At 36.1% G+C, this 17,496-nt stretch overlaps 1 protein-coding gene across 4 annotated transcripts in view; it reads right to left on the minus strand.

Moving 5' to 3' along the window:
- Positions 1-17,496, minus strand: part of MIPEP (mitochondrial intermediate peptidase) — a 189,802-nt gene that overhangs the window by 131,388 nt on the left and 40,918 nt on the right. For all 4 annotated transcript variants that reach the window (XR_011166757.1, XM_069080141.1, XM_069080140.1 and 1 more), the window contains exon 10: positions 15,598-15,650. Coding sequence is in view for 3 of the 4 variants with exons in the window: in XM_069080141.1 (XP_068936242.1) it covers positions 15,598-15,650 (53 nt within the window). In the remaining variant the exon portion in view is untranslated. The remainder of the gene's footprint in view (positions 1-15,597; positions 15,651-17,496) is intronic.

Below are 17,496 nucleotides of genomic sequence, written 5' to 3' on the forward strand. Positions count from 1 at the left end.
ATCGATTGCTGAATAAGTGACTGAGTTAACTTAAGACTTTGCCCCATGAGTGGAAGATTTTGACTATTGTGCTTTGAGATGATTATTCTTTGTTCTAAATATTGTGACCACTTTGGTGAAAACTATGTGGCCATTTTAATGATAAGCTGTAATATTGTGAATGCTGTACCTTGATTTTCTGTGAATGTTTTGCTTTGATTTATTATGGAATAAACAGAGTGTTCACTATACTGTGTAATCAGAACCTTAAAAGCTGTTCACTGTAGCATTCTTCTGGAAAGTCTATTAAATATATAGCTTCTAGTAATGAACTTTAGCACAAATTCAACTAGGCATAGTGTGTAATCATTTCAACACATTGTTGTAAACTCTTTGCTAACATTTTAGAGAACAATTTAGCAGTGATATTCCTTAGGGATATTCATCTGTAGGTTTTTCTCTGTCACCAGTTTAGTTATCAAGATAATACTTGTATCAAAGGAGTTTGTAGTATCCCTTCTTTTCCTATTTTTGCAAACAATTTATCTAATATTGGAACTGTTGATAGAATTCACTTACAAAATCCATCTGGTACTCATATTTACTTCATTGGGGTTTTATTTATGATCTATCCAAATACTTTTTTCTGATATTAGGTTAAATTTCCTATTTCTTAATCTCTTATTTGTATATTTTTACTTTTATAAATATTTATCCAAGTCAGTTATATTTTATTGGCATATAAGTTTCTAATGATTTTCCTTCATTTTCATTTGTTGTGAATTTTTTTCACTTTTTATTTTTGGCAATTTAGTAATTTCCTTTACTTCTTTTTTATTTTTTTTGAAGGGGGGAAGGCAAGACAATTGGAGTTAAGTGACTTGCCCAAGGTCATACAGCTAGTAAGTGTCAAGTGCCTGAGGCTGTAATTGAACTCAGATCCTCCTGACTAGGGGCCAGTGCTCTATTCACTGTGCCAACCTACCTGCCCTGATTTCCCTTCATTCTTCGTGACTATCCAGTTTATTAGTTTGCTTTTTTTTTTTTAACTGCTGAAACACAATAAATTCTACCACTGCCCCTCAATTTAACTCTGTGTGAATCCTTTGTTTTGAAGGCGCTTCTTAAAAACAACATATTGTTGGATTATGCTTTCTAATACATTCTGCTAACCTCCTATTACAAGTAAATACTAAACATATTCACTGTTAAGACTATTAATTCCTTGTTTCTCTTTATCACAATCACTTAGAATTTTTTCTCTTTTCATCTTGTCTCCCTCTTTACAAAGTTTAAGTAGGTAGAGAAGGTGATTCCCACTAATAATCTCTAAATGATTTGTTCCTCCCCTTGAATTTCCTCTCTTCACAAAGCCTAAACTCTGATCTTTAATTCTTACATTTTCTTTCTCTCTTTTTAATCACCCTTTATAATCAATCTTCCAAAGTTTGTTTTGCTTGTGATTATTCCTTACTCTAACGTACTTTACCTCTTATACCTCATTCCCTTTTTCCTGTCTCTACTCATATCCTTATTGAGTTGAATGAATATCTACAAAATTCTACATGTGTGTATGTATATGCTTTGTCAGTTAATGAACATTCATGAAGCACTTATTAGAAACATGCCAGGTACTGCGCTAACTCTTGGGGATACCAAAAGAAGCAAAAGATAGTCCTTGCCCGCAAAGAGTTCACAATCTAATGGGGGAGAACACAAGAAAATAGATACATACAAACAAGTCATATGTGGTATTTGTTGTTTTTCAGTCAGTCATGTCCAACTCTTCATGACTTCATTTGGGGTTTTCTTGGCAAAGATACTGAAGTGGTTTGCCATTTCTTTCTCCAGCTCTTTTTTACAGACAAGGAAACTGAGGTAAACAGGGTTAAGTGATTTGCCCAGGATCACACAGTGAGTAAATGTTTGGGGCCTAATTTGAACTCAGGGCCTCCTGACTCCAGGCTAAATAAGCACTCTATCCATTCTGTCACCTAGTTGCCCCATATATATAATAGGAATTAATTTAAAAAAGAAAAGCACTAGAATTAAGGAGTTACAAAAGACTTCCTGTAGATGACAGGATTTTAACTGGGACTTAAAAGGAAGCCAGTAGGCAGAGATGAGGAGAGAGGGAATTACAGGCATGAGGAACAGCCAATGAAAATGCCTGAAGTCAAGAAATAGAATACCTTATTTGAGGAAGAGCAAGGTGGCCAGTGTCACTGGATCAAAGAGTATATGGTGAGGAGGTAGGTGTAAGAAGACTGGAAGGGTAGGGAGTAGTATGGAGGCTAGGTTATAAAGAGATTTGAATGTCAGACAGAGGATTTTGTATTTGCTCCTGGAGGCAACAAAGAGCCACTCAAGTTTACTGAGCAGAAGAGTGACATAGTTAGACCTGCACTTGAAAAATCACTTTACTGGCTCAATGGAAAATGGACTGGAATAGGGAAAACTTGTGGCAGGCAGACCAACTAGCAGGCTTAAGTGTGAGGTGATGAGGGCCTATAACAGGGTAGAGACAGGTGTTTTTAACCCTCCTTTGTCCAGTTCACATAGGAGGTCATGAGATACCAGCTCCCCTTACCCTTTACTTCTACATTAAAGATACTGTTATAATGTGATGACTAGTTTCCATAGTGCTACACTGGAATAGAATTGGAATCAGAGATAAAAGACAACAGAGAGGTGAAAAGGCCATCTAGTCCAACCTATACCTGAACAAAAAATCTTTTCTATAAAATATCCCACAATTGGACCAGAAATCCTTTATTTAAATGCCATAAGGGAAGGAGAACCCACTAGCTACAAGGCAGCCCATTCCACTTTTGAACAGCTTTAACTTTTATACTGAGGTCAAAGAGAACAAGTCTATTACCTTAATACTTGAAGACAGTTATCATGTTTTCCACTAAATGTTGCCTTCTCCAGGCTACTCTCAAAACTCTTTATTATCCAAGCTGACTCTCTCTGAACATTCTCCAGCTTCACAATGTCCCTCTAAATAGAAGTACCAGAAATGAAGACAATTTTCCAGATGGATCCTAAGGCAGGATATAGTAGGACTATCACCTCATTATACCTGAACACATAAATTAATCCAGCCAAAGATTGCATTGCTTTTCTTGGCAGTTATATTATATTGTTGATTCATATTAAGCAAATAGTCTACTAAAACTCTTGCAACATTCTTAATTACTTTTTTACTGTGCCTCTATTCTTTCTCTACATTCTATTTAAGTTGAATTTTTTAACCCAAGTTTCACTTTACATTTACCCTACAAATTTCAATTTATTACATTTGGTCCTATGCTCTAGCCCATGAAGATTTTTTTTTAATCAGAAGACTTGTGATTTGATACTACCTCTGCCACTTACAAAATAGTTCTACATTCTTAGATAAACGAATTTAGCTTTTTTGGGCTCCAGATTCCTAATCTGTATTCAAATATACAAAGGACCAAAGCGTTCACTGGTAATCAAAACTCCTATATACACTATAGTATATTGCTCTTATTTCTTTTTCTGTAATATGGAAATAATGATAATATCTGCCTTGCTTTTCCCATAGGATTGTTGTGAAGACGAAATCACATAATGTATGGCTAAAGTTTGTAAACTTCCAAGTGTTATTTGGAGGTCAGGGGTTATTGTTAGCACATAAACAAAGACAGAGGAGTTTGTAATTGACCCTGGTGGCAAGAAGGAGCTACGGGATTGTAATGAATAAGAGAGTAAATATAGATCTGCTATTTAGGAAGCTCACCTTGATAATGGTTGAGTGGAGAATGGACTGAAATAGGGATACCCTTGAGACAGGGAGACAAACCAGAAAGCTACTGCAATAGTTCAAGAGTAAGGTAATGAAGGCCTGCCCCAGGCAGGTGGCAGTGTCAGAAGACAGAAGGTGGTATGAGGTCATATGAGAGATGTTACAGAGGTAGAATCAACAGGACTAGGCAACAGTTCGGATATGGGAGGGGTGAGAGAGAGAGAGTGAAGGATGACATCTAAGTTGTGAGCCTGGGTGACTGGGATGATGGTAGTGCTCTCCACAGTAATAGAGAAGTTTGAAAGAGGGAAAGTTTGAGGGAAAGGATAATACACTTGTGCTGAGACTCAACACAGAGATAAATGAATCCATGAGAGCTGAAGAAAGCACCAACTGACATAGTATAGTGGGAGAAAGGGGGTCAGGACAGAGCCTTGAGGGACTCTCATGGTTAGTTGGGGTAGCTTAGATGAAGATTTATGAAAGAAGATGTAGGGGTCCTGAGACAGGAAGGAGGAGAACCAGGAAACAGCATTATGGAAAACCAGAAAGAAAAGAGTATCAATGAAAAGACAGGGACTGACAGTGTCAAAGGCTATAGAGAGGTTAAATGGGATGAGGACTGAGAAAAAGCCATTCAATTTGGCAAATAATCATGGCAACTTTGCAGAGAACAGTTTCAAATGAATGAAGAGTCAGAACAAATAGTATGGAGAGTTAAGAAGAGAGTGAAAGGGGGCAGCCAGGTAGCACAGCAAATAAGAGCACTGGCCCCAGTGTTAGGATGACCTGGGGATCGAATCCGGGCTCAGATACTTAGCACCACACTCAGAAATAACTGGCCGTGTAACCTTGAGCAAGTTACTTAAACCCAATTGCTTTAAAAAAAAAAAAAGAAGAGAGTGAAAGGAAAGAATTGGCACCTATTATAAATGTCCTTCTCAAGGAGTTTAACCAAAAAAAAGGAGGAGAGTTATTAGACAGTAGCTACCAAGGATGGACGGATCAAGAGAGGGCTCTCTGAGGATAAGAAAGAAATGGACAGGGGAGGCCAGGTAGTACAGTGAGCAAGAGCACCAGCTCCAGTGTTGGGATGACCTGGGGATCGAATCCAGGCTCAGATACTTAGCACCACACCCAGAAATAACTGGCTGTGTAACCTTGAGCAAGTTACTTAACCCCAATTGCTTTAAAAAAAAAAAAGAAATGGACACATTTGTAGGTGGAATAAAAGTAGCCAGGAGATAGAGAGAAACTGAAAATAAATGAGTGAAGATGAATGATAACAGAGCACAAGCTGTTGGAAAACGCAGGACAGATTGGGATCATTTGTGCTTGCAGTTTTTGCCCTGTTAAGGAAAAGGAACACATCTTCACATGAATCAAGGATGAAGAAGATAGTGACTGATGACATGTGTATGATGCAAGATGAGGAGGGTGGAGAAGGAACTCTCAGCAAATAACCTCAATTTTTTCAGTGAAATATGAGGCAAGGTTCTCAGCTAAGAGGGTTAGAGGAGGAGGCACCACAGGATGTTCAAAAACATCACGGGTGTTTGAGGAGAGACGAAAAGATTTGGTCTCATCTGTCTTCAGGTTATATTCCTTTACTGTGCTAGATTTCCTCTACTATGCCCCAGAAACCTCTTCATTCTAAAAATAAATCCTGACCTGGAATTCACACATTGGAAATACTCTCCTATGACCTTGCAGCCTCTCCTAATTGGATGGTTCTCCCTAGACCCTCCATTTGAAGACTATACCCAGGCCAGTCATATTTTATTCCTCCCCAACTGTACTCTCGACTTTAAACCATGCTCAAGTGCCTAGTGCCTTTGTCTCCCTTCTAGCCCCCCTTTTAGCTTCTTTTTATAGTCTTCCCCCATTAAAACTCTTTGAGGTCAATGAAGGTCTTTCTACCTGTATCTGTACTCCCAATGCTTACAAAAGTACCTTAAAAAAGCCACTGTAATGAGTGGGATAACAAATAACAAAGAGAATTGCTGAGGTGAGGGGTCCAGTTGAGATTATGTAACATGAATTTATGGTGGATTCAATTAACAAGGATTCATGATTTTCCCCTACTTTGTTCAGCAGTATATGAGTAAGAGTAAAACCAAGAGATGGTGGGAGTAATCCAATGCGGGAGCTAAGCAGGTCAAGATCAGTGATAGGATATGGGGCAAGGGATATGAGAAGGGGACAATGAAGAACTGACAAGTAGTTAAAATGGGGAAGGAAGAAGAATGTAACAAGTACAGGGATAGTGACCTAGAAAAGAACTGAGAGGTGAAGAGAATGAAGGTGTCAGAAAGGATAAATAGGTATAGGGAATTATAAGGCAGAGGGAAAAGTGTGGATTATGATTAGATAAAGGATTTTTTTTTAATTTAAAGGAATTTCGGATTTCAGGAAAATGGAATACTTCTGAATGGCAAGAATAAGTGTATGATCATCTGTGCAAATAGCTGAGGTGGAGTGGAGGTCATGGAAGTTAGGGTGTTTGAGGAAGTATAAATATGTATATTGAAGTCCCCTAGTACAAGGGCAGGAGTTGGAGAGGAAAGAAAGACTGCTAACCAAGCACTGTAGTAAGTGAGGAAGGACTCAGGTAGATAATAGCTACAGATCACAACTTGGTGATGTAGACTAAATGAACCTCAAAAGAGGAGAGATTACTGAGTGACAGTAGTAGAGGGAGAATACAGAAGGTCTACTGCATACAAAACAATATGCCCCATCAAATCAGTATGACCGACCTACTTTTGTAAGATTTGATACCCATTTCCAATTCTAAATTTGCGTCATGATTTGTAAACATACAGAGCAAATCACTTTCTCAGAACTTGATTACCCTTGTGCAAAAAAAAATGAAATTGAGATCCAGAAAATATTAAAACTGAGGTCCAGAATGTCCTATGGTGATTGCATCAAGAACAGATAGAAGCCCCCATAAGGATTGCTTAAAATAGGTAGAGAGTCTGACTTTCGCTATATCCATTGTAAACACAGCAACATTCAACACCATAGATCAAACAATACTCTCAAATCCTCCACAGAAGCCAGGGGTTAGTCATTCTGTGATTGCTATAATTATTTCCCCTGCAGGTACCTTGAGATCAGTGAAAAGTTTGTTTTTTCAAAAATTTTGAATGATTTCACATGCAGAGTAGTTCTATTCCATATGTGTGATACTACCCAAACTTAAGAGATGTTTTTTTTTTTTTACCAGTGTAGAGACAACATTGAACTTAATGACAATTTTTCCGCTAAAGAACTGATGGTATATGATAGGACAGTAGATAAAATCCAGAGTCTACTGAAATTCATTCCAAGCAAAACTAAGTGATGACAACAAGCATTAAAAAAGGAAACAGAATGTAAAATAATCATGAATATAAATGTGTTCAGGAATGATGGCATCTGTTCACAAAATATCAATGTTAGCTTTCCTAGAAGCACTAAAGTCCACTGAAATCAACCTCATCCATGAAAATTAGGATGTACTAAGATATTAAAGGCATAAAGATATATTAGCCTTTTAAATAATAATTTTACTAAGATAAAATAAGGTAAATGATTATTTACTAAAATTTCAGAAAGTAGGTAATAATATAAAAAAGTATTTCAAGAGAAAACATGGGTAAGCTCAACAAGTAATAATGAATTTATGATATAAAATATCTTAAGTGCCAGAGACAAATATAATGGTAAAATTTGATTATTTTTCAAGAATGAACCTCAAATATCATCTAGCACAAAGAGGTATAATGAACAAGAATCTCCTCCACAAATACTATACAACCTCCACATGAAGATCTTCCTCAAATGTGTTTCAAATCATTTCTATTCCAGATGCTCCTGTTTGTGGATTATACCATGCTGGTCATACAAAATCTAAGAATATTGTAGTTTCCTATATAACCCCTCAAAAGAGTTTGGCCTGATTAATCACCCAGGAAAAGCCTAAGTGGATGAAAAAAGTCTCTTTGCTCAGATGATGACATCCATTTGGACAACTCATAAAGCGTGTCTGTCATTAAACAGATGTGGGACAGAGAGTACAGAAGGACAAACTGAATAGGAAGAGGAAAGGCTAGATCAAGAAACTGCAAAGTTCCTTTAATGACCCCAGGCTTCCCATCGAAACAAAAGCTGGTCTTTTCTATACAGATATTCTACCTTACTATAAGGTAAAAGGATATGAATTGAAAGATGTCGGTTTAAGCCCCACCCCCGATACATATTGGCTGTGTGGGCCAGGGCAAACCATTTAACTTTTAGTGCCCCAGGAAACTTTCTTAAACTATAAATTGCAGAAAAATTTATCAGCATAGGTAGAGGGAATTCTTTACTGGGAGATTTTTATAGTGATGAAATCACAGATCCAATAAAAAAAAAATCACACAACGGGAAACACAGAGGTACACTGTAGGAGAAGCAAGGTACAACAAATAACCAATAGAGGACTTCAAAGAAGAATAGAAGTAAAAGATACCAATAACGAAAAGTATAACAGGAAGAGAAGATGGTCTGGTCACATGATGAGGCACAGGAATAATAAGTAAATACCCACACACTACCACCACTCACCCCCTCATGATGTCTGAGGAAAGCAAGGAAGCCGTCTAATAGCACATTGGATCCATACTCCCACTATGAAACTTATGGAAGAAAATGGACAACAACTGCATAGGAGGGGCAGCCATGGACAGGCTGCAATCTGTGCTGCAATTCCCAAACCTTTGATATAGGAGTGTTTGAGTATATTTTCTCCTTCATGCCCCTTTTTTCATGGAATAAAGTAGATGGCAGTGTCTAGTATACCTACAATATATCTTCCCATTGCTCTTCAGATTATACACAATTTCCAATTGGCAGACTTCATTGTATTCCACAATTTAGAACCACATGGCTACAACAGAGTACTGTTATTGAAAGGATAGGATTCCAATGTAGAGGGTTATCTTGAGATCATGGAAAGCACTATATAATTTCTCAGATTCATTCAAATAATTTTTGTCCTCAAATTCAATAATGGGTCCTGAATTGGGTCCATTTTTGTGCATATGCAGTGTTCTTGAGGCTTTTGATGAACAAGTTCAATTGGTTGCCAATCTAACAATATTTCATAATCTGGGCAGTATGTGTTCTTCACTCACTTTAAAAAAATAGGTTTAATTTAAGGATACCAGATAAACTTATATTTTACTCTGGAATAAAATGATTTTTTTAAAAGTCAGCAAAACCACAGACAGAGAGATCATGCAGGCTTTAAATGTTTTAGTCCATTATGTGACTACAAAGAATATAGTTTGCTACAGAAAGTCTATCTTACATACTCACTATGAATAATCCTTGATATATGCATACATTACTCTCATTAAGACTCTAAAGGGATGATTAAGTAAGCATCTATAGATGTCAATAGTTGCTGACAACTTTTTAAATTTGTCTTTTAAAAAACAGTAACATTCATAATAATCTTCCTTTCATAAAGATATCTTGAAAACATATTTCTGAATATTTTAAAAATTGTTTAGCCACCAGCAAAGATTTCTTTTCTTTGGATTTGATCAGAACCAATTGCTCTTACTGACTTAATATCCTAAAGGTCATTTCCACTTTCTTGAATAACAGTGATAGTTTCAGTGTCATACATGATGAAAACAGACTGCTATAGAAACACTTGAAAATCTGTTCCAAGTTTTATCTCTTTGTTGTTCTCCAATAAAACGTAAACTTTAGGGCAAGGACTGTCTTACTTTCCTATTTGTTTCCCCTATGCCTACCACAGTGCCTGACACATAAGAGGTACTTGATAAATAATAGTAATTATTATGATAGCCCAGATTTATATAGCACTTGGTTTGCAGAGCACTTTACAAATATTATCTCATTGGGAGTTAAGTGCTATTATCATTCCCATTTTAAAAATGAGGAAACTGAGGCAGTAAAAGGTTGGATGACTTACCCAGGGACACATAGCTAATGTGTTTGAGGTCAGATATGAGCCTGATCAAGTCTTCTTGATTCCAGGCCCAGTGGGCTATCCACTGCACCACCAAGCTACATCTGATTGTTGCTTGCTTGCTTGATTTTCCTTTCATATTTATCTCTAAATACCCTTAGGATGATAGGATTTAGTTTGATACTGTATGAAGCTTTCTACAGGCTTATATTCTCCATAGCTTTTGTTTTGTGATGAGATATTGTTAACAATTTTCTTTTAGTTTCTTCCATAAAGTTTTACAGACACACTCTAAACTGCCTTTCAATAACTGCTATCTATGTCTCTCCATTTGGTAAGGTGATAAAGCCTTTTAGACTAGCTCTTTTAAGGCTTCTTCATTATAGCTTAATTATTACTCTAGTTAAACTTCTTGAAGAAACTGATAATCAGAATCAATGCTTCATCCACTTTTCATTTTTTAAGAGTCAAGAGCTTAGAAGTTGGAGTTGTTGAACTGTGTAAAGTCTTTTCATCTTTATCCCATCTTCAAATTTCTTGATGATTTTGACATTTGCTTAAAACTAACTATTGACTAACTGACTATATACAGCTGATTGGTTTTTTGGGGTTTTTTTTTTTTTTTGCTTTTTGGAGGGGGGAAGTGAGGGCAATTGGGGTTAAGTGATTTGCCCAAGGTCACATGGCTAGTAAGTGTTAAGTGTCTGAGGCCAGATTTGAACTCAGGTCCTCCTGACTCCAGGGCTGGTGCTCTATTCACTGCACCACCTAGCCACCCCTAGACAGCTGATTCTAAAATTTCTCTCACATTAGTAGCTAGTCATTAAGAAATAATCAATTTTATCTAACTGGTCCCTTTCCAATCCTTTTTGAAGAAAGCATTCATGATACATCTATCTTCTTACCAGAACCTCAACTATGAATACCACTCTTTAGGTAGAAACAATGTCCTGGAGGACTTCACTTTCTCAGCTCTAGGACTCTTGCCCTGGGGTCCTACTGTTCAAACTGTTAAGCATGTCAAAGTATTTCATTATATCAAGGAATTCTGTTCAGGTCATGTTACATTATTGAGTGCTGAATGATTCTCCAGGACCTAACTTTTGTTAGAATACAAAACACCTATAAGGCAGATACCAGATTTTTTCCTTAAAATCATAAAACTGTAAAGGGCCTTAATGATATCCTTTACATTTGATGATCCTAACAGGAGAAAATTGGGATGTACAAAAATAACAAGTAAGAAAATGGTTATTCCCTTTGAAAAAAGAGACATGTAGAGGGACAGCTAGGTGGGGCAGTGGATAGAGCACAGGCCCTGGAGTCAGGAGGACCTGATTTCAAATCCAACCTCAGACACTTGACACTTACTTGCTGTGAGATCCTGGACAAGTCACTTAACCCAAATTGTCTCTCTCCCCCCCAAAATAAAGGTATGTGAGAGGCCCCAGTCATACTTCAATTTACACCTCAATCATATTCTCATCCAGCTGCCCTGCCACTGTGGGAGCATCCTCTAGGCCCACTTCCATACCCCTTCTAGTTCTGGAACCATAATCAAATCAAGACAGCCACAACTGCACAAAAAGGACATTTCAGTCTTCACCTAGGAGTAGATAAATCTATAGAGGGCATAAAAGTTTTTATTTTGTTTCACTATTGTACCCACCCCTCCAAATCAAGTTAATTTATTTTGTATTTTTTCCTTCTCTATTATCAATACCTTCCAAAATGTCAATCAGTATTATTTAATGACCTCCCTCCAATCAAATTTAATCATTCCAGTTTTAAACTTCCTAAGGTATATTTTGAAATCCCAGCTTTAGATATAAATTCTAGGAAGAATTTATTTATTTATTCTTTTATTTACACATACCAAACCTCAGTTCAAGTCTGAGTAAAGAGTGATATTCTACGACATATCTTTCCCTGGAACATAGAGTACCTATAAGAGAGAGATCAGCTTTTCCTTCTAAAATTTCAAAACTGTAAAGGGCTCTAAAGATACAATTTACTTTCAACTATTATAAGAGATGAAAATTTGGATTTACAAAAATGACAAGTTAAGAGTTGATTATTTCCTTTTAAAAAGCATTCAGTAAAGGACTGCTTTAAATAACAAAATTTTCCTAATGCATTTAAAAGACAATTTGCATTGATTCAACTTAGATACAACTTCTAATAAATATACAAAGGAGCAGCCAAGTAGCACAGTGAGTAAGAGCACTGGCTCCAGTGTCAGGATGACCTGGGGATCAAATCCGGGCCCCAATACTTAGCACCCACCCAGAAACACCTGGCCGTGTAACCTTGAGCAAGTTACTTAACCCTGATTGCTTAAAAAAAAAAAATATACAGAACAATAAATCAGTCATAAAGTTTGCAATTTTCAAAATGCTTTACTCATAATAATGCTGTGAGGTAGTAATACAAGTTTTAATTTGCCCATTTTACATATTAGAAAACTGAGATTCCAAAACATCAATGACTCACATCAACTACTCACATTCATTCAGTTAACAATGAGTAAAGCAGAGACTAAAACCCAATCCTCCTGGCCACAAGAGCATTGCCCTCTTTAGCACACAAGGCCTTTTAGGTCATCACTAATCAGCAAGTATTTATGGAATATTTACTACATGCTTGGCACTGTGACAGGCAACTTGGGGAAAAGAGGTGATATGATATGATATAATATGATATGATAGGATAGGATATAATATAACATAACATAATATAATACAACATAATATAACATAATATAAATTACATTATATGTCAAATATCCTGCATTCTAGCTGATAAATCTAGTTTGGGAGAGAGAATTAACACACATTTCACAGCAGTGACCAATAATACAAGGCAGAATATCATGGGATCCAAGGATCATACATTTGGAACTTGAAGTCACCTCAGAGATCATGAATCTGACCCCTCTGTTGTATAGATGATGTAATTCAAGCCCACAGAATTAAGTTAACTGATCATGGTCAACCTGCTGGTGTTTGAGGAAAGATTCAAAATTAGGTTTCCCTAGCTCCAAGGCCAAAGCTCTATCTATTACAATCTTCCTCTCTATAAGCGCTCAATGTATAAATGCTCAATAAGTGCTTGGTTAGAGATGGCTGTAAACATGATATAAGACAATATAAGAAAATAAAGGACATCAATGACACATCTGAAAAATATACAGACAACAGGAAGAAGTTCAGAAAAAAGTAAGTGTTAGTACTACCATATCAAGTATACCATATACTTAAAAAAAAAACAAGCTGTTAAGTAATATGGATTCATGATTTAATATACCAAAAAGCGAAAAAAAAATTTAAGTTCAAGTCATAATGTATTTAGATATCACCATAGCATTAAGAAAGGCTCAATTTAATTAAATTCAATAATTGATTAAATATCTACTCCATGAAGCGTATGCAGAGTTAAACATTTGCTAAACTCTCACCTAGGGAATACACATTGTGGAGGAAGAAAAGCAAAATTTAATAAATGAGTTTATGAATACTATGTAAATCTTCAAGTGAGTCAGAATAGGTGGGGAGCCCTTAAAGTTGAGGGCACTTTAGCAAATAATTTGTAATTCACAGTCTTCGGATATTTGCCTTGGGTACTAATGCATAAATGACTGATCCATGGTCACGCAGTATGTGTCAGAGATAGGACTTAATCCTAGGCCCTGCAAGGTCAGAGTCACTATACCACATTAGCCCTTGATGTAGAAAACATATCTAATCTATAATTAGTTTTAGTTACAGGTATAATTTTTATTTAATTACAATGAACATTTTTTTAAAAGTCATCAAGGCAAGAGAAACTTTCTCTAACAGAAATCACAATTATTTTATACTCTACTATAGACTGTCCAGTAGTTTTATAACTACTTAAAGTGCTACTATCTATAAAAACTTGTATACTACACTGTGGATCAAAGCTGTTTCAACAAAACATACATGTTAAATAACGTCTTCTTAGAATTATAACGTATTCCAGAATTCAGTGCTTATCATAACTTAAACTGTCTAAATATCTTCTATAAATACTTTTCCAAATAAGACATAAAAACACACACAAAGGTATTTCTCCTCAGGGTTTTCTTGCAAATGTATATGTATAAAGACACTTAGAGAATCTGAACTTATGCCCCGAATATAAAAAAAAAAAAAAAATGACTGACATTATTCTAAAGCTAAACAATGCTAATATTGAGAGAGGCAAGCTTGGAATTAGATTTGGATTTTCAGAACAATGACATAATGGAGATAGCAAACAACAAAAGGAATGTCAATTAACTGAGTGAATGATCTATTCAAGACATGATCTCAGAACACCGCCTACTGTCCAGTTTAAAAAACAGCACTCTGAAAAAGAAAGTCTTTTTCTTTTCATGACAAATACCAAAGGAATAAAGAAAAGAATATAGCAAAACAGTATCGGATAGAATACCCTCATAAATGAAATTTTAGAGGCAGTATGGTTTAAAAAAAAAATCTTCTTTCCATACTGATTTCACTAAGAATCCATGTTGTCACACAAACGTCAAATAAATATTAAAACAAACCAGCTTTGCTACTAAGCAAAGATATTTGCTATAATCCTCTGTTATATACACTTTTGATATATCTGCTATAGGTTGTCAATCAAATGTACACAGTGTTTGAAAAATGAACCTTTTTCCTTCACTTGGTAACCCATACGTAGATATTTAGTCCATAGAATCACAAATTTAAAGGTAACCTAATCTAATCCCTTAATTTCACAGATAAGGAAACTGAGACCAAGAGAAATTAAATGGATTGTCCAAAACTATTAAATAGAGCAATGATATGAATACAGGTCCCCTTGCTCCAATCCAATCTTTTTTCATTGTCCTAGACTACTGCCCATTCTTTTGAGTTATTATGAATTTGTTTACAAAAGCCTATTTTCTTCTCATATTCTTGTCAAACATCCTCAGTGCTTCTAGATTAATCTCATGTAAATTTCATATAGATGGGAGAAGCACATGGCACAGTAGTTACTGTTATTTTCTTAAGTACTTTTTCGGAGGTAAAAAGGTCCAAAATTTTTTTCTAAAAGTTTGAAATCTTTTTCTCTGGGAAATTGCCTCTGGGAAACAGTCTAGCACTTTAAATGACCCCAAGCTTCTCCCTGAAACAACAAGATAGTCTTTTGCTATCTCCCACAGAAACTAAAAGTAGTTCAATTTTAGAGTGCCTTTTTTATTTTTAACACCAATACTATTCTGGTGAGATTATATGACAAGGAATCATAGAACAGATGTGGATCATGCAAAAGGGATAATGGTAAGAGTGTGGTAGGCATAAATAAGCTGGAACTAATAAGACCCGCACAGATGAGGCAGTTTTAAAAAAAACAACATCGGAGATATGTATGAGCAGAAACAGGACAGGTCATGTAGCAAGAGCAGAGGATAACCAAATCTGCTCTTTAAAAAAAACAACATCGGAGATATGTATGAGCAGAAACAGGACAGGTCATGTAGCAAGAGCAGAGGTAGACCAAATGGCACAAATCTATCCACCTAATGTCAAGGGACCTACAGAAAGGTGTCCATGGAGAGGATGACTGGGGAACATAAATGTCATCTATCCTGACAGATAAATTGAAATATCAATTCCTACTGTGGTTCCTATTACATTCAGGCTTACAAATAAGTAACAATAACTTCCATTTATGTTATGTTTTAAGGTATATAAAGTATTTTCTTTATGATACAATAACAAAACAAAACCAGACCAAACACCATGTCAACTTTGCTCTTCCAGACAGGCAGATGTGATTGAACAGTAAGTAGTGTTTATTCCATTTCATGATATTACTGTAAATTCAGAAAACTTACCTCTCTGCACGAATGGCACCACTGTAATAAGGATGATCCCAAGGCATCAGTGTCTACAAAAGGAGGATTCAACTTTTCAATACTGTGGGAAGATCAAAAACTTTTATACCTTTTTCCCAAACTTAGGAGGGAACCCCCACTTTTTAGTATCTCTACTTCTAGCAAAGGTAAGATCATATAAAACAACAACCTACATTTGCATCCTTGGAATTATCCTTCACCCCATATATTCAATTATGAATGGGCTTATGATGTGCAGTGGAGTCAGGAAGACCTGAGTTCAAATCAAGCCTCAGACACAGACTTAGCTGCATGACTCTGGGCAAGTCACTTGACTTCTTTCTGCCTAGTTTCCTCATCTGTAATTAGGGAATAATAGTAGCTCCTATTTTTCAGTGTTATTTTGAAGATAAAAATGAGATGATATTTGTAAGTGCTTTGCAAACCTCAAAGTGTAACATAATTACTAGCTATAATGAAATCTTGTCCTTTTTACCTCACAATATTTTTCACCTACACTTGCCTTCTTGCTATTCACATATCAACCATCCTGGTGCATACTCTCATCACCTCTTGCCTAGGCTATTACAATAGCCTCTAAACTGGTTTTTCCTACCTCCCCACTCTCATTCATTTTCTATAAAGATGCCATAGATATTCACAAATAACACAGGTCTAACCATGTCACTCCCATGTTCATTAACTCCAAACCTCCCTATCATCTCTAGGACCAAAATGAAGCTCATCTGTTTAGCAACTAAGGCCTCCTATTATCTGCCCTCAATCTACCTTTGAAAGCTTAAGCTCTATTACTCCCCTTGCCCCTTCAGCCCACCCACACCAGCTTTCTCACTCTTCCCCTCCCACCTCCTGTGCCTCTGTGCTGATACGTACCTTCATGCCTAGAAGGCACTTTCACTTTACTTCTGCCTCTTGGAATCCCTTGTTTCCTTCAGAACTCTGCTAGAGCAACCTCTCCTACAGGAATCCTTTCCCAATCCTCCCCCCAAACTCCCCACTCCAGGAGCCAGGACCCTCCCAACCAGAACTTACCTTATAATCACTTTGTATGTTCCCCTGTCAGCCCTTTAAGGCCAGGGACAGTTTAATTTTGTGTTTGTATTCCCATCATATAACAGGCACTTCATAAATGCTTCCCAATAGATTACCTCACTAAACTTAGGAAATTCATAATGGGAACACATACCTGTTACACACAAATTTTATATAAACTATACACAGGACAGAAACTGAATCAATTCATTTTATTATCACTGACTATCCTTATCAATCCTTATAAAAAGCTAAAGAAAAAATCTACTTAGAAGCAATTCAATTTTCTTGAAAGTATTATAAGATACAATGGCATCAGAATGTGGTAGCAGGGCCTCATGGCCTTATCTCGTTAACACTCATATAACTAAGGAATCTCCATGTTTGAAAAAAACCCAGGCACATGGTCTGCCAATCTTGATTCAGAGGATAAGGTTGAAATAAATCATTATCTTCTAGTACTAGAAGCACAGCCATATTTGAGAACATTCAGAAGGTACACACATCTTACAATTAATGACCTACTTACAGTGGCAAATAAACATGCTTGAATATATTAAAATTCTGAATTAACTAAGCTAAAAAGTTTTGAAAGGAGAAAAAAAACCCCAAATATTCCTGAATAAGTAATCTTTGAAATGTATGTATGCCCCATTCCCAAAAGCTAGAATTCTGTGTAATTTCATCATAAGGAAAATATCTGGGAGCCAATGTACCAAAGCAAATTCATTATTTATATAGACTCAATTACAAAATGCTTTACAAAGAAATAAACTTTGTAAAAGTTGCAAAAATAAAAGATATAAAGATATTTTACAAATATGTATAAAAATAAAAGAATAAAAA

The sequence above is a fragment of the Petaurus breviceps genome, unplaced genomic scaffold, assembly GCF_028583685.1.
Source record: "Petaurus breviceps papuanus isolate PSGF00001 unplaced genomic scaffold, PetGlider_PUasm1.0 91133, whole genome shotgun sequence".
Classification (NCBI taxonomy): domain Eukaryota; kingdom Metazoa; phylum Chordata; class Mammalia; order Diprotodontia; family Petauridae; genus Petaurus; species Petaurus breviceps.